The 18,222-nt window shown below is 39.5% G+C and overlaps 1 protein-coding gene across 5 annotated transcripts in view; it reads left to right on the top strand.

The window, feature by feature from the left end:
• Positions 1–18,222, top strand: part of mzt2b (mitotic spindle organizing protein 2B) — a 76,310-nt gene that overhangs the window by 28,845 nt on the left and 29,243 nt on the right. For all 5 annotated transcript variants that reach the window (XM_077496547.1, XM_077496548.1, XM_077496546.1 and 2 more), the window contains 5 exons: positions 5,503–6,331; positions 6,436–6,538; positions 7,005–7,094; positions 8,287–8,423; positions 17,368–17,437. In XM_077496547.1, coding sequence (XP_077352673.1) covers positions 5,503–5,548 — 46 coding nt within the window. In that variant the 3' untranslated portion in view covers positions 5,549–6,331; positions 6,436–6,538; positions 7,005–7,094; positions 8,287–8,423; positions 17,368–17,437. The remainder of the gene's footprint in view (positions 1–5,502; positions 6,332–6,435; positions 6,539–7,004; positions 7,095–8,286; positions 8,424–17,367; positions 17,438–18,222) is intronic.

Below are 18,222 nucleotides of genomic sequence, written 5' to 3'. Positions count from 1 at the left end.
TCCCATCATGCATCCCTTCATCAACAACCCCCCCCCACCCCCTTTTCTCCCCCTCCCCTTCGCCAAACCACTGACGCTAGCAGCAATGACAGCCGCGATCAATACGGCCCCAAACCCGTCCGCAACGTTCATCCATCAGCGGCGGGACGACGGTGGCCATCAGTCACACGCGCGCCGACGCCGACGCGTTCCCGCCTTTTGCCGCGGCGGCCTGCTAAATGGGCGCCGGTGGAACATTAGCAAGCGGCCGCGTTAGTTTACGGCGGTGCGCTCTTATCTCGCCCAGTAAATAATTCAAATGAGAACATAATAAAAAGACGGGCCTTTAGCTCAAACCCTAATAAAAAAAAAATAAAATAAAATAAAATTCGTCTCTCTTGATGCTTTTATAGAAGAAATATACTCCTGACTTTGCCGTCCCTGTTTCGGTGTCTTGATTTGCCGCCCAGTCTCAGAGGGGGGGGTGGGGGGGGGGTGCTGCAGATGTATCGCACTGCGTGGAATATAAACGGTAGTTTGGCAACATTGATGATAAATCTTGTCTGCTTGGATTTGAGAGAGAATGTCCATGGCAGAGGTGCAATCGTGATAAATCTTCAACACCAGGCTTTCCCAACCTCACCAAAACAAAAACGTCACAAAAGGTATGAACGGTAATCTGACACATATTTTTTATTATCATTATTATTATTATTTTTTTTTTGTTGAAACAGCATAAAATACCGCCAAAGCCAAATAGGAAAGTGATATTCAAGGAAGTATGTTGAAGTGGTGCATCCTACAGAAAAGTGTTTATTTGAGTTGTTTTCGGATGTGGAGACAGAGATCACGCTAGTTTAGTGCTTCTCAAATAGTGAGCCCCCACCCCCAAGGGGGGCGCGAGACTCCATCAAGGGGGGCGCGTTTGACCTCGGGGAACATGCTTTTTTATTTTTTTATTTTTTTAAATTTTTTTTTACTGTCCCAAAATAAAAGCGCAGTTGTACCTCCACTACATTAGGGGGCATTGGCGCTCTCAATATTGGCAGAGTGCGCGCAGGGAGCATTTGCTCATTGGTGTGGTGTATTTTCCATCAAAAATGGATGTTTACAAATCAATTTGGCCGTCTATTGAATCGATTCGAGAATTGCAGACTGTAATATCGCGATATATTGCCGAATCTATTTTTTTTAAACACCCCTAATAAAGCCCATCATGAAATTTTACCAAGTAACATGCAAATCAGATTTAAAAAAAAAAAGAAAAAAAAAAAAGGGGGAAAGTAAGTAAAAATGAAGAGGACCCAATATTTTTTTTACAAACCTAAACACAAAACAAAACTCCAACTCTTTGTTGAAATTCGCCTTTTTCGGATTCAGCCACATCAAAAAACTGTTGGCACCAAAACTGCGTGTTAACCAGTTTTTAATTGAGGAATATTTTCATCAAAACGGTTTTCATGAAGTTAGCTTGCAATTGTAGAAAGGAGCTTAGCATGCTGTCATGAGGCAATGTCCTATAAGGAACAGCATAAAATGTCAAATAAGAATCAAGGTAATTCACTCGGTGTATTGCAATATAAAACACCCAATTCATCCTTATTTTTCCTTTCAGAATGCGTGTTTATGCAGTTTTGCGTTGAATATGCTCAAGGTTTTGACTTTTCCATTTACAACAATCATGTGAAGAAGTCCACAGTCGTCATTTATTTAAACTCTGGCGTACATTTTTGTTTGTGTTTTTACATTTACCACTTAAGTTAATTTTTACACTTGTGCGTTTGAACAAGGAAAAGATGTTAACTATAAATCTGTAATTATTGACGGCGTTGCAGCACTTGCTTACGCGGCCCACTTCATTAGACGCACCTTTGCAGCTGCTCCGTTGGCGCAGCTGCTCCGTTGGCGTCATCGACAGTCGCTCGGCACAATCTTTACGATCAAGGTTCAAGAGAAACTGGAGGACTATCCAGTATTTAGTCTTTTATTCCGCGCGTCCTTCAAGGCAAGCGCGCTTCCAGCGTGAGCCCCCTCTGTGACCGCCCGGCGTAATAAACATCACGTTGAAATATTGCGCCTTCTCGCCGCATCAACAAAACGGAAAAATGACAGGAAGATAGAATTTACAGTGTGCGCTCGTCCAACAAATAGACCTGACGCGCACGTCTTCGATTACACGTATTTGTTCACGATACGGCCGTCTCGCCACACATTTTAAATATGTCCATCGTGTGCAGGCGCTCAGGGTGTCGATATAGAATTGTGCATCCAATTATTATCATAGATTTGTCAAGATGACTTATAGTGAAATTACATAAAAATATTCCACTTTTGTTCATGTTGTACTCCTCAATCTAATTAAAGAAAAATCAGATGGGGATATTTTTGTTGTCAGGGATGAATGAAAGTGAATCAAAGGGTTCTTCCTTGATTTGTTTACCTTGGCAGAAAACGGACATTTTTCTGCATGCTTTGAATGGGGGATATCAATATCAAAATGAAGTTGTCCACGTTGAAATCTTAACATGAAAAATTGCATTAGTTGTCAGTAGCAACAGTTTCAATTTCCATAGCCAGGCCCCCTTGCACAAAACATCAATACTTTGCTTCATGCTTTGACTGGGAGGAAAGTAGCACCATCTGGTGCAAACATATGGAAATGTAGTCATTTGATGAGAATTATTTGCATGTAGGATTAAAATTGTTTAGTATCGACACACATACAATGATAATTTCAAACGTTTTGTTGACGAGTTTTGCTTCATGCTTTGAATATGCACATAAACTCCATCGTGTTTGTGTATTTTAACCAAGAAAAGGACTTGTGAGTCATCTCTACAAAAAGGACCATATAAATTAAATATATGTCATGTTGCTGAAAGCTGACATTCTGCTGCATGCTTTGAATGGGGGAATATAGCGCCATCTGAAGGACAAATATAAAAATGGAGTTGTCCAAATTGAAATCTTAACATAAAGGATTGCATTAGTTGTCAATAGCAACACAGTTTTAATTTTCGTAGCCAGGCTCTCTTGCACAAAACAGCGATAGTTTGCTTCATGCTTTGAATGGGAGGAAAGTAATGCCATCTGGTGGAAACATGCAAATGCAGTCATTTGATGAGAATTATTTGCATGTAGGATTAAAATTGTTTGGTATCGACACACATCATTTCAGATGTTTCGACAAGAATGGTTTTGCTTCATGCTTTGAATGTGCACAGAAACTTGTGTATTTTAACCAAGAAAACACTTGTGAGTTCTCTCTGCAAAAAGGAACATAGAAATTAAATATATGTCACGCTGCCGAAAGCTGACATTTTGCTGCATTCTTTGAATGGCAGGAAAGTAGTGCCATCTAGTGGACAAATTGCTATAATTTAACATAAAGGATTGCGTTACTCTCGTTAAATGTGGGAATGTTCAATGAGAACACACGTGGCTTTTTGTGTAGCTTTGTCACATTAGGCTGTTTTTTGTTTCTTCTTCTTCAAGAACAGAAATGACAATTCCAACCATTTCAATAAAGGAATCATCTGGCAAACGGCAAAATATGCGACACGGCGACATGTACGCGCGCTAAAGAATTAAATGCTCATTAAACCACAAACAAAAGCCGCACAAATGACGTTTTGGGAAAAAGCCCTCGTTTCCGATGGGCCGCGCGCCAGGCAGCCTGCTTTCCTGGGAACTCCACCAGCTCGTGAGAAGGACAAATATTGGCAGGCAGCATACACACACACACACGCGCGCGCACGCACGCACACACGCAAGGAGAAGCAGTGATGGCAGCGTACCAGCACTCGATGCCAATGCCAGTGGGCGTAGTGGGAGCACTGGACATGCTGGGAGCAGCCTCGCCAGTTAAGACTGGCCCAGGCTGGACCAAGTGAGAGACACGCGCACACACTTCACGCACACATCGTACACACAACCACTGTGACATACGCTTTCCGCACACACAAAGGCGTCTGTCTGGTCCCGTGCCATGTGTCTCAGCTGTGCCACCGTCAGCCCCCCCCCCCCCCCCCCCCCGCCCCGCACACGCACACACGCACGCACACACCCCTCAGGCCTGGACCTCCCGCATATGCCACCCCTCTCGTCCGCACCTCCCTCCTCCATACCTCCCCACACCGCCCCGCCGCTCGCTTTTGTGGGCTAATTAGCGGTGAAATTGGTGAATTGCAGGCTCGGACACACACGCACGCACACACGTGTGTGCACTGTGAGTGAATGGAAGGCCCGGTCACAGCCGCGAAGACACTCGAGCAGAGCCAAGCGCCACTTCAGCCCTGAAAAGCCCCCCCTCCCCCTTGAAATGGGACACAGTGAAAAGAGACGGCGAGAGAAGAATGATGGGAAACGTTGTAAGAGGGAGATGCTGGAATATGATTTTCATGGTGATAAAAAAAAATAAAAAAAACATGAAATCATAAGATGTGGCTAAGATGTGGGTTTGCCCTAAAGTGTTCTAAAAACATACATAAAGTCTCCCAAATGCACGGGAGAAGAAGTTGTATAATATATATTTTTGGGACCTTGCAGAGCTTATAACCCCAGGAATTTCTGGCAAGTAGTGGGTGTGTCCCTCAGGTGACAACAATCGCCATATTCCTAATATGTCCTGGCTGCAGGTTTGGCCTTAACCTTGCAAAAAAAATACACAAAATCTCTCAATAAGCATGTGCCGAAAATGATTTTATAATGGAAGTTTTCGGGAAAACTCACAGCTCTAGTAACGCTTGAAATTGATCACAAATGTTGGCTGTGTCCTACATGCGACAACAATATCCCATACACTTCAAATGTCTAGATCTAAAATTTGGCAATTGTGTAAGCACTGTGGGAAAATGTCCTAGAAACAGTGTTGTTGGACCTTGAAAAAAAGTCACAACTGCAGGAATTTGTGACGGTTGCTGACGGTGTCCTGGATTTGACAACAATCTCCCGTATCCTTCAAATGCCCGCGCTAAAGTTTGGTAAAAACCCTCAAGTGTCTGAGAACTGTGTGAAAATGTCTTAGAATCAGTGTTGTTGGACATTTGAGAAGTCGTAGCTGCAGGGATTTGTGGCAGTTACTGGTTTTGTCCTACATGTGACAACAATCTCCCGTATCCTTCAAATGCCCGCGCTAAAGTTTGGTAAAAACCCTCAAGTGTCTGAGAACTGTGTGAAAATGTCTTAGAATCAGTGTTGTTGGACATTTGAGAAGTCGTAGCTGCAGGGATTTGTGGCAGTTACTGGTTTTGTCCTACATGTGACAACAATCTCTCGTATGCTTCATAAATATGGCAAAAGCACATACACAAAGTTTTGCAAAAGCACAGCGGAGATGTTTTATAATGAGGGCTTTTGGATCTATGAGACCTCATAACTGAAGGAATTTCTGGCAAGTAATGGTTCGACAATAACGGGAAATCTCCAAAAACTGCATGGTAAAATGTTTTTGAATTAATGTTGGACCTTGGCGAAGTTGTAACTTGTTGTCTGTGGCAACATTCTCTCGTATTCTTCAAACAGGATATCTGGCTGCAGAAGATGTCCTCCGGTCTTCGTAACGACGTGATGGACGAGGCGCGCTCCATCATCCCATCATCCCCACCCACGCCCCATAAATTACCCCCACGAATTAACAGGCCGTATTAATACCACGCGACGTGTTAGGGCTCTCATTTAAAATTAATAAGTGGTAATTATGGAGGGAGGAAGTCTGTTTGGGGGAGGCTGCTAAGGGAGAGCGAAGGGATGACTGAGTGTGCGCGAGCCTCCCCCGAGGACTCCGTGTGCCACTTTTCACACTTTCCAGACAAAAGAGAACTTGAAGCTCTTTCTTTGGTTTTTGCGGGTCGTGCGTGATGCAGGAAGGTACGTATGAGATCGAAAGCTGGCCTCAAATGCTTTATTTTCATGTACTATTATAACTTCATTGTAGTTTCTCTGTTAGGGGTGGGAAAGACCAACTGGCAGAGCTTGGTTGTCATGGTAACAAACATAACAGGAGCTGGAGATAAGACAAAATAAGATGTCCTTGAGTTTTGTGCACCGGGGTCATTGACATTAAACACGTTAATTGTTGATTTTCTACTTTCTCTCCCGAGTTGATTGGAGGCGGGTGTTCAGTTGCCATGGTGACGGGAGACGAGTGTCAATTAGGACGCGGAACACCTTCAAAGTGACGCGAACGGGGCCGAGCGGCGACAACAAAGGCCCGGGCGGCGTGCAATGTGAAAAGTAGCAAACATCATTTGGAGACGTCACTCATGATGAGTCATTATGTTTGCCACAAAAGACCCCCGCCAGCCCCCCCCCAGAGACACATCAGTCTCTTAATGCTTTGTCATCAGCGCAGGTTAATGGACCTCACAGCGGTCTGTTAAAAGTAACCCTGATCAATACTCGCTGTGTGTGCGCGTGTGTCTGTGTGTAAAGTATGACCTTGCTTTTCTTTTAAAGACAAAAAAAATGTAGACAAAGCCTTGAATGAGAAACCTTGAGAAGAAATCACAGATGAAGGGATCCCCCCCCTCTCGGATGACCAGGCTGCAACGGATGCCAGGTGGGCAACCTTTCTCACATGATTCAATACTGTACAATGTAAATTTTTTAAATGTAACTTCTTTTTTTTTTATGCTTGCGTGCGAGTTTGTGCTCATATAAATTCCGTTATAAATCCAAGACCCTTCACTTTCACCGGATAGTTCAGAGTCACGCCAGAGTCGTGAAGTTGTCAGGAGACCAGAGGAAGGATCAAAGCAAAGAAAGATGAAACAAAGTGAAATCCAACACCAACCAGACAAATCCAGAATCTTTCACCAACCACAGATACATCTAAATTCCAACAGATTAGGGAAACCTAAAAAAACCCAGAGGAAAGACTAAAGGAAGGAAGTAAGGATAAATGAAGCAGAGTGAAACACCAACCTCCACTGATTCAGCGACCAGTGGGAGAAGCAAATTCTTGTTGAGTTTAAGTAGGTGCAATGTTAGTTTCATTCGCATTCTGTTCTCCCGGTGCGTTGAAGGAGAGAGAAGAAGCAGCAGTAAAACAGGCCCAAATCCAAATGTCTGGTGGTGAGGCAGCGCAAGAAAGAGAAGTGGCAGTTCTACCATGGGTAAGTACGTTTTGTGTTTAAATAGTGTCATTTTGTCATGTTTAGTTTATTCTGAGCTCATTTTTTGTCTTAAATGTCCGATTCATGTCATGCTATGTAGCTAGCTAGCTTCCCTCCCCTCAAAAATACATTTTCGCAAACGGTTTTATTTTGAAATATCACGGATTTAACTTGATGCGAGACGCCCGACTTCCTGTCCGGCTCGTGTCATTTCTTCAGCTTCATGCAATTCCACAATTCGGCGTCTGGAAGAAATAGAACTCCTGCGGAAACCTTCCGCATCGCCGCAGTCGACTTGAATGCGTTCTATCCTTGCGCCGTACGGAAAACGCACCGCGTCCGTTCCACAACCAGTGTGAATTGGGCTTTAAATGGTACTACAGCTCTAGCATTCCGTTATTTCCTGGTTCATGATGGCGGATAGCCAAATTGATGGTATCTTTTTTTTTTTTTTTTACTGAGAAAAAGTTGAGTAAATAAAGTTGAGTTGAGTAAAAAAAAAAAAAAAAAAAAAATCAAATTTTATAAGAATGAAGTTGTAATTTTTTGATAAATAGTCACAACATTGTGAGAACAAAGTCATATATTTATTATAGGAATAACATATTAGCACTAAAATAGTGTGTTTTTACAAAAAAAAATATAATACTGTATTGCTATAAAATTTATTTTGTTTTTTTTCTAATATTAAGAGGAAAAAGTTCTTATTTTTGAGAAAAAATGTCATTGAATTACAAAAATGAAGAAGAAAATTGCATGTTTAAAAAAAAAAAAAAAAAAAGAAAAAAAAAAAAAGGCTTCCACCCCAAGAGTTGTTGGATTATTATTATTTATTTATTTTGTTTAGAAAAATCAATTGCACTATTTTTACTGAGGAAAAAAAAAAAAAAAAAAAAAAAAAGTGGAAAGGCAGTTTTTGGATGTTTCTCCTTTTTGGTTCAAACCCTCAAAGACTGGAAGTGGGAAATTGCGGCAGAACACCATATTTGGGCGTGAAGAATCTAGTTAACGCCTCCACAAGGTCACACTCATCAAACGCCATCGTGGTTCCAGGGCACAATCAACAGCGTCCAAACAAAACATAAACAAGACAACACTTGTACGCCACGCACACACACACACACACACGCACACGCACATGCGCAGAGTGCGCCCTGCATCATTATTTCTCCTTTCTCTCCTCGGTCTCCAGCATGGGGTCCACTCCTGGGCGTCTGACACCTTCTGGCCTTGAATCGGGCTCTCCAGCGGGGGCGAGGAAGCGTGCAGACAAGGCGCTAACACCCTCTCAGACGCCACGCAACATCCAAGCTGTGCTTTAATTGTGAGGTATGTGTGTGTGTGTGTGGGCGGGGGGGGGGGTTGTCGGATGGCAGTTGTGTGGTTGGCGAGCCAGCGCAGGCAGTGGCATGGCGTGCGTTGCCAGCACCAGGGGCAAGTCAACTAATTTGCACCCATCACCTCAGCACAACCCAGCACTCAACACACACAAAAAAAAAAAAAAAGGGCCTGGAGTTTTTGGGAGAAATTAAATATAATATTATGACATATAATAACATATTATTAATTTATTTACAGGCTTATTTACTTACCTAGAAGTACAAGATTAAAGTTATAATATTACAAGTTGTAGTAATACGAGAAAACGGTAATATTATCAGAATAGTTTTATTTATTTATTTAGGTATGAAAAAGTCGTAATAAAATAATAGTCGTATATTTGTAGAAACAGATTCATATTTTTAGACTGGAGTCTTTTTTTTTTTGTCTTTTTTTTTTCTTTTTTTTTTTAAATCAAGGAATAGTTATAATATGCAACCAGTTCAGGGTGTACCCCGCCTGCTGCCCATAGCCAGCTGGGATAGGCTCCAGCACCCATCGCGACCCTTGTGAGGAGCAAGCGGTTCAGAAAATGGATGGATAGCTATAATATTAGGTTTTTATTTACATTTATTTGAGTACTTATAAATAAAGTTGAGTTGAGTAAAAAAAAAAATTCTAATTTTATAAGAATGAAGTTGTAATTTTTTGATAAATAGTCACAACAATATGAGAACAAAGTCATATATTTATTTTAGGAATAACATATTAGCACTAAAAATATTGTGTTTTTACAAAAAAAAGATAAATTACTGTATTGCTGTAAAATTTCTTAGTTTTTTTTCTAATATTAAGAGGAAAAAGCTCTTATTTTGGAGAAAAAAAATTGCATGTTTAAAAAAAAAAAAAAAAAAAAAAAAAGGCTTCCACCCCAAGAGTTGTTGGATTATTATTATTATTATTTATTTATTTTGTTTAGAAAACTAAATTGCACTATTACAAGGGAAAAGAATGTTCAATGATCAATTAGTGATATTGAAAAATTACACATAAGAGAATTCTCTTGTTTCTTGAGAAAAACAGTTGGAAAATCAAAATCTTACATCATTATTATTATTATTTTTTTCTTAAGAGCAGATATGCCCCCCTCCACCCGCTTGCCTGCCCCCAAGCTACACTACAGATCGACAGATTATTTTTTTATTTTTATTTTTTTTGGTGGGGGTTCATTCACGTTGATAAATCGTATCCTCCGTTCAGACTTGTTTATCTCCAGCTGTCAGTGGAGCATGTGGCCTGCGATATGACACACACGCACACGCACACGCATTCGGCTACCTGAGCGCGCTTGCTTTGCAGTCCAGTGATAGTCCAGCAAGGCTGCTTTTGTCCCCCCCCCCAAAAAAAAAAAAGAAATGTAGCGTGTGTTCGTGTTGATTACAGCTTCATTAATAAACCCTCAACTGGCCCAAACAATCCCCCTCCAACTCCTCCTCCTCCTCTGGAGGTGTGATTTCTAATGAATGAATGAATACAAACAATTTATCCTTCCATAGATTAAAAAAAAAAAAAAAAAAAGCAGCATGTCCTTATTTGCATCTTCTCATTAGTAGCAAAGAAAATACAAAGCTAAGCATTTGTTTTTATTACATAGTCAAGAATGTTAATCTACAGAATAATCTAAAGAATCGACAAAAATTATGTTATTTTAAGAACAATGCACAGTACATTGTAGATTGCCGATGTAAAATACGGTTTATGAAATAACATTTTTTCAAGATTAAAAAAAAAAATGTCACATAAAGATAACAATGCTACAAGAATAAAGTTGTAGTCTTAAGCAAAATATAACATTCTAAAATAATAATAATAATAAAAAAAATACTTCTTATATGGTCAAGAATATCATATGTCAGATCAATGGCTCAAATCCGGGTAACTCGTTCCACTCGTTATCGTCTTAAAAAAAAAAAAAAACATCCAGACTTTCAATCTTGAGGCGCCACGATGCTGCACGGCTCCCGCAAAGTGAAGGGCGAGTCTTACAACACATCCCAGTTGTGAGCTCGAGAGAGTTAAAGGATTTGTAATCAAGCTAATTTCAGCACTTTAAATTGGTTCATAACTTGTAAGATAAGGTGAGGACAGACCGATAGTATTGATTTGTGTAAAAAAAAAAAGAAAAGAAAAAAGACCATATTTGGATATACTGGCTTTCCGCCTGATAACGACCTTATGCGACAGCTCAGGTCAATAATGTGTCACCAAGTTTGTTTCCATGGCAACTTCCAAAGCCACACTAGCCTACTTTTCCTTAGCGTAGCGCACCAAATGCTAAAACGCTTCCCCGAGCGCTTTTCACAACGAGCTTCTGGACTGCGCTCGGTATTCTCTTACCAAAAAAGACGGCAGGTTGCCCGCGGGCACGCACGTGACCGAAGCCGTTTTAATGGGAAAACGCGACCGGCGGACGCCAAGCTCCGGGTGGGCGGCCATCTGCCTCCACAGGCTGTGTTGAAAGCTACAATAGTTTGGGGATTTTTCATGAAACTTTGTTTTGTTTTGATGTTTGTTTATGTGTTTTTGGAGCAGCTGTGTTAATTGAGATTTTTAAACAAAATGTATTGATTTCTCATTTGTTTTCGGTGTATTTTTATTAGTTTTAGTATTAGCTTTAGTTTAAAAAATTTTTTTTTAGTATTTTGTTGATGAAATTAATTGACAAATATGAAAAAAAGGACATTTTTTTACGGTAATTATAGTTAGTTTTAGTTTTTTAAGACAAGGCAAGGCAATTTATTTGTTTAATTATTATTATAATAACAAGCAAACACAACACCACAAAGCATTTAAAGACACAGCAGCCAATAACGTTCAGAGTCAGAGGGGGGGAAAAAATGCATCAACACACATTAACACAAGACCTTTAAAACGTTTAAAAGTAAGATAAAGGAAAAGAAGTTGGTTTTTAAAATTACTTAAAAACCATATTGTGAAAATTATTTTTTTTAAATATTCAAAGACCTTAATCAGAGGTATAGAAAAATAAGTTTTGTACCTGGATTTGAAAGCATTTACACTCAGGGCTGACTTCACTCCTGGTGGTAGCTTATTCCATTTTTGTGCGGCGTTACATCTAAGTGCCGCTTCACCATGTTTGCTTTGAACTCTGGGCTCCACTAATTCGCCTGAGTCTTCAATGTTAATTTCTTTAAATTGATGTTGACATAAACATAAGATGTGGTTTCAGCTATTTTTCAAAAGCATTTTTGTTTTCATTTTATTTGTTAATGAGAATGTTTTTTCAATTTCAATTTTAGTTATTTGGGCGAGTGGCAAGGTGCGTTAGGGGTTAATAACGCGGAGACATTGCGGAAACATCAACGCGATCGGTGGCTTTTTTAGTGGTTTGTTGAGTCGCGTATGGCAGCCTTTTCCTTTGGCCCCATTCTGCTCGCCGGAGCCGCTAAAATCAATATTTTCCTATCAGCGACCAATCACGTGGTGCCGTGTTACCGTCGAGTGCTCACCTGACCGCTAAACTCTGCCCGCCGGCGGCTTTTAATCAACACTTGAGCTAATAGTGTTGCCTTTTTACGCTCACTCATACCACGCACAAAATAATAATAATAAAAAAAAGAAAACAATTAGTGCACAAAAATGATAATTAAAATTAATAAATAAATAATGGACAAAAGAGACTCGTTTCATAAGCTTATATTACTATTTTATGTGCAAAGGATTCTGCTATCAGAATTACGAAAAAAAAAGTTTCTTAAAAAAAAAAAAAAGTAGTTTACGAGAATAAACATGTTATTTTTCCAATTAGGAAAGCAATATTACATGATTTAAGTGTTTGTTTTTTTTCAAGAAAGAAAATCCTATGAGAATTTTTTTTTTATAAATTAATAAATTAATTAAACAACTACAGACGTCAAAATTCATTTTAACTCGGCTGCCACCAGATGATTTAAAAATATTCAAAAAAATAAAATAATAATAATATTAGGACGTTAAATTCACGTTAAATTCACAAGTTTTCAAAGATAAATATTTGGACAAAAATTCTTAGAAAAAAAAAAAAGTCACATTTTACAATAATAAAGATACTTTTTTCCCTAATAAAAAGGTCAGAATATTACAAAAATTAAGTATGTATTTCAAGAAAGGAACCCTAAACAACATGAGAAATAGTCATAATTTGAGAGAAGATAAATTACACAATATTCTGAAATGTATGTGCTATTTTTCAAGAATAATTTTCAGAATATTAAGCGATTAAAGTTGAAATATTTCAAGAATTAAGACATACGTTTTCAAAAAATATCTTATCACAAAATTGAAGTTGTGTTTAGAAAAATAAAGTAAGCGGTTGTCTTAATTTTATTATTTCATTGCTGGAATAAATGTAATTGTCAATATCAACGTAAAATGTCAAAAATGTCATGTACTTTTTTTTTTTTTTTTTTTTCCGAGAAAAAAAGCATAACATTCAATCAGATTGGCTTGTAATTTACACTGTAAAATGACATTTTGCTTTTTTCGATACCAAAAAATATTAAACTAGGGAACAATAAATCTGTGAAAACCTTGATGCTATTCTTTGTTGGTGTGCTTTCTTTTTTTTATGCCGGGGTGTGATATTGACGTGTTTCAGCATGTTGTCATTGTTCACACCACAGCTGCTGTGCATTTCCATACCTGTGTGCATGCATGTGCGTGAGATGACACACTGGCCTCTCACATTGACTGCTGTTTGACAGTTGCACGTGTGACGGTGACTTTTTTTTTGTGTGTGCTATAAGTCAGACTACGGCAATTTTTGCGAGAAAAAAAAATCAGGTCGAATGATTATGATAAAAAATACTCTGAGAAAAAGATGTTGAAATAATTTTAAAAGTTGTAATTTCCTTAGAAGAGAAACAATGTTTTTGCAAGAACACAAGAGTTAATATTCTGAAAAAAAGTTGTAATAACTATAACTTTAAGTTTTTTTTTTAATAAACAAGCGACTGATACTATGATAAAAATATATGAAATATTCCGAAAAAATTGTAGATTTATTTTTTTTTTTAGGAAAAAAAAATTTGGCGAGGAAAAAAAAATGTCAAATTTTTCAGAAAGAAATTCTAATATTTTGGCAGGAAAAAAAAAAGTCATATTTTTACAAGTACGTTTTACAAGTAAGTTTTTTGTTTTTGTTTTTTTTAGAAAAAAAATAAAGCATTTTTCTGCAAAGAAATGGTCAATTTTCTCAGAAAAAAAATTTAATACTCTGACAGGTAAAAACAAGAATTAATAATCTGAAACAAAGTTGTAATATTCTGTAAAAACTGTTTTTTTTTTTAATAAACAAGTAATTAATACTATGAGAAAAAAAATATATTAAATATTCTGAAAAAAGTGTAGATTTTTTTAGGCAAGAAAAAAATGTAAATTTTCTCAGAATTTTTTTTTAATTATTATGACAACAAAAAGTCCTATTTTTGCAAGGAAAAGGTGTTAGTTGTACAACAAGAAAAAAGTCATTATACTCAAGTTTCATTATTCCGAGATTGTAGTTGTATTTCTGCGAGTAAAAAGTGCCAATATTTTATGAAGAAAAAGTGCAAATAAAGGCAAAAAGGCTCATTATTAAGTGTGAGGCGGCGGAGGAGGTTGTGCCGTCACGGCAACAGGCCGGGCCGGCGGGAAGAGAGACAGATTGCGTTTTAACAGCCATCGCTGTCATCTCCAACAGCTGTCCTCTTCCCGGCCGCTATTCACACGGCCCGTGTTTGCATTGTCTCCCTCGTGACCTCGCCTCCGAGAGACGCTCCTGAGGAGGCGTAGGGGGGGGGTTGTGAGGAAAAAAAGGAGCTGGCCCAGTGGACAGCGGCGAATGAAAAAGAGAGAAATGCAAATGAGGTTGAGAAAGGGAGAGTGAGTGATGGGAGGGGGTGAAAAAAAAAAAAAACATTTGCGCCTTCCTCTGCCGCCGCCCTCTCCATGTGCAGCGGCGGCGTGTTGCGCGTTATCAGGCGGCGCGGCAGATAAGGCGGCTATCGGGCCCTGGCAGGGCGTTGACACGACGCGCTAATGCATAAGAAGTTCGCTCTCGCTTCTAATCAATGTGGCCAAATGATGCGCTTTTTTTGAGAAGGGGGGGCGGGAGATGCGGGGGGTTAACAGTCAGCTGCTGGCAGGTGTGCGGCTCCAAACGCCAAGATAAGACGCCGGACGGTCATTTTAGTCGGTTAGCGCGCCGGGCGAGTATGCAAATGAAGCGCTTGCTTGGCCCGCAGAAAGTGGGAGACAGTAAAGTCTGATTTTTATTTTTTATTTTTTTTTTCGGGGGCATACTACAATGTTCTGGGAAGGTCCACCCCCCACACACAAAAAATAAATAAATAAATAAACAAGAAAAAAAAGTCCTCTTTAAAAACTTTTTGGTGAGAAAATTTCCGAAAATTCCTCCCCACCATCATCATCATCATCATCACCATCATCATCATCATCATCATCATCATCACCACCACCATCATCATCATCATCATGGTGACGTCATCATCCTCCTTCCTCCCTCCTCCACCGCTTCCTTCTCACCTTCCATGCTTCTTCCCATCTCTCCTCCTACCCGCATCCTCCTCCTCCCAACTCCTGCTCCTCACTCCCCCCCCCTCACTTTCTTCCCCCCCCTCACCCTCACTCAGGATGCAAGAGTTCACGGGTCAGCCGAGTGACAGGGCCTGAGTCGGGAGATAAGAGGAGGCCAGAATGGCTTTACGGCAAGCGGCACTCTGAGGGAGTGATGGAGGGGGTGGTGGTGGGTGGGTGGGTGGGGGGGGGGGCAACTGGATGTAAGGACCGAGAAGAAGACTCGGGGAGGAGGGGGGGGGGGGGGGGCAGATTGAGGCGGAAGGGAGGAGAGGGGGGCTAATCTGCCACGGTTTGAAGTAATAATACATTGCTGATAGTCATCACAACACGCAGGCCAGAGAGGAGATTGGGGGGGGGGGGGGGGCGGGGCTGAGACGAGGCGGGGGGGGGGGGGGGGCGCTGCTGCGTTCAAAGACATCCAGCAAACACAAATACACAAGCGAGGCTCATTCTTATTCCCGCGTCGTCTCGCGCTGTAAATCACAACCCCCCCCTCCTCACCATCACCATATAACCCCCCCCCCCCCACACACACACACACACACACACACCATCAAACCCCCCCCCCCTCCCACCTCACTCCCACTCAATCCAGCCTGGATATCAGGCCTCTGCAGAAGTACTCGGGCCGGCTGATAGCGGGTCCTCTGGGTGTTGGGGGGTGGGGGTTGTTGGGTGGGGGGGATTGGTAGGTTGAGGCTACGCCAGCTTAGCGTGCACCCTCAGATATAGAGTTCAAGGGTCAGGTGGCTGGCGAGCTGCCGACCGACACGCTTACTTTTTTTTGGGGGGGGGGTCAGTTTGTGCACCTGTGTGTGTGTGTGTGTGTGTGTGCGCGTGTGTCCTTTATTGCCATCATGCAGTGACATTACTGCAGAATTTTGTTGAATGGAAAATAAAAGCAAAAATTGACTTATTTTCAATGCGTTCATTTATTATATTTTTTTAGATTAAATATAACTAAATTGTCACCTTTTTTTGTACAAAATTCTCAGGAGGAAGGGCTCCTTATGTGTGAGATTCTCATGCGTAAAGGATCTCATGAATTTAAATTTCTCAGGAGAATTTCGTTGGATCACACACAAAAAAAATGTTTACATTCATATATGCAAAAGTAATTATTGGTTTTCTTCACTTTTTTTTGGACCAAATCCAACTAAATATGCATTTTTTTTCTTCACTTTTTTTCTTCACTTTTTTTTTTACGTGTTTTTTTTTTTTGGGGACCAAATCCAACTAAATATGTATTTTTTTTCCTTCACAATTCTCATGCATAAAGAATCCCATAATGTTTACATTAATGTATGCAAAAGTAATTATTGGTTTTCTACACTTGTTTTTTTTTTTTTTTGGACCAAATTCAACTAAATATGTTTGGGGGTTTTTTGTTTTTTTTGCACAATTCTCATGCATAAAGAACCTCATAAGTTTTATATAAATATCAAATCAACCTACATAACTCTTCAACTACAAAAAAAATATTTCTTTGGCCGCTGCCTCGTTCTTTTTATACTCAACAAAAATATGAACGCAAAACTTTTGTTTTTGCTCCCATTTTTTTATGAGATGAACTCAAAGATCTAAAACTTCTTCCACATACGCGACGATATCACCGTTTCTCTCAAATATTGTTCACGAGCCAGTCTAAATCTGTGATAGTGAGCACTTCTCCTTTGCCGAGATAATCCATCCCACCTGACAGGTGTGCCTATAACCAAGTACTAACTGTTTTTTGTTGTGTATGAATTCCTACTGAAACACACTTAAAGTTTTGCATTGACTGCTTTTTTTTTTTTTTTTTCCGTATGAAATCTCCCCAAATTGTTGCGAGAACACACTCAGCGTGTGTCTGTCAGCATCGCAGCACATAATGTTTGTGTGCGCTTGTAAAAGCAAGTCATCAAGGAACAAATGATCTTCCTCCATTTCTGCACGATGGCAGCATGACAGTTTTTTTTTTTTTTTTTTTTTTTTTTAGCGGGGGTGCACTCGGCGTGGCGGCAAAGTGACAATTTGCCGCCCGCCGAGAAGCACTCCGATGCGAGCGACTTGTCTCAGGTGCAAAGACGCCGGCGAGCCACACGGCGGCATTAACGAGAGGAAAAAAAGCAATTTCCGTTATTTAGCGTCGACTGATCGCGGCGGGAGTGGGAAAAAAAAATAAAATAAATTGTTTGTCTTGAAATCCAAAGAAACAAGATGACTTTTCCAAAGCGGTTGAGTTGATTTTTGCACTTAATATCCAATTACGCTGCGTCCTATTACACAGTAATTGCTTCCCATCACTTTTTTTTTTTTTTCTTTTTTGTTGCAGAAACTAAATTGCGCTGTGATTGGACGCTTCCTGCCAGGAAGTGATGTGACTCCAGGTATCCGCCTGCGATGTGAGTAAACAACTTTTTATTCTCGTCACTCCAAATGTGAGCTTACATTTTCTACAGAGGAAAAAAAAAAACACATAGGAGCTCAGAATGTTGTTTTGGTGATTGTGTTATTTGATTTATTTTTTTCAAGTATGAAATCCAACCAAATTGTAACAGTAACAGGCTTCATCACACTGTTTGTTGTTTTGGGTGAGATCTGACTAAATGGTTTTGTCATGCTTGATTTTACATTTATGTGACTAATTATGTGACCATAATTAATTCATTTATTCCGCAAGCTCAAAAAAAAAAAAAAAAAAAAAAAAAAAAAAATATATATATATATATATATATATATATATATATATATATATATATATATATATATATATATACCTTTAAAGCACAATTACCACTTTGGTCATTATTTATTTTATTTTATTTTATTTTATTTTATTTTATTTAACAACAAATACATGACCCCCTCAAAAAAGTTTTTTGTCACAATGCATTGTTTTTTTTTTTTTTTGAAAATCTACTAACCTATCACAAGAATAGCCTTTTTTTTTTTTTTTTTTTTTAAATACAGTGTCCAATAAATTTATGTGACTCCATTATTGTTAGTTAACTCTTTGACCGCCAAAAACCTTTCATAACGATTAGTAAAATCACAATGTATGCCACCATCAACGTTAAATGACGTCAACTACATTTTTTTTTTTTTAAATCAGTGGGCAGTGAGCGCTGCCTGGTCAATGGGTTGTGGAATCAAAAAACTCACTAACTATGGCCACCAGATGGCAGCA

Source organism: Festucalex cinctus, chromosome 15, assembly GCF_051991245.1.
Source record: "Festucalex cinctus isolate MCC-2025b chromosome 15, RoL_Fcin_1.0, whole genome shotgun sequence".
Lineage (NCBI taxonomy): Eukaryota > Metazoa > Chordata > Actinopteri > Syngnathiformes > Syngnathidae > Festucalex > Festucalex cinctus.
This window is presented reverse-complemented; position numbering and strand designations above follow the sequence as displayed.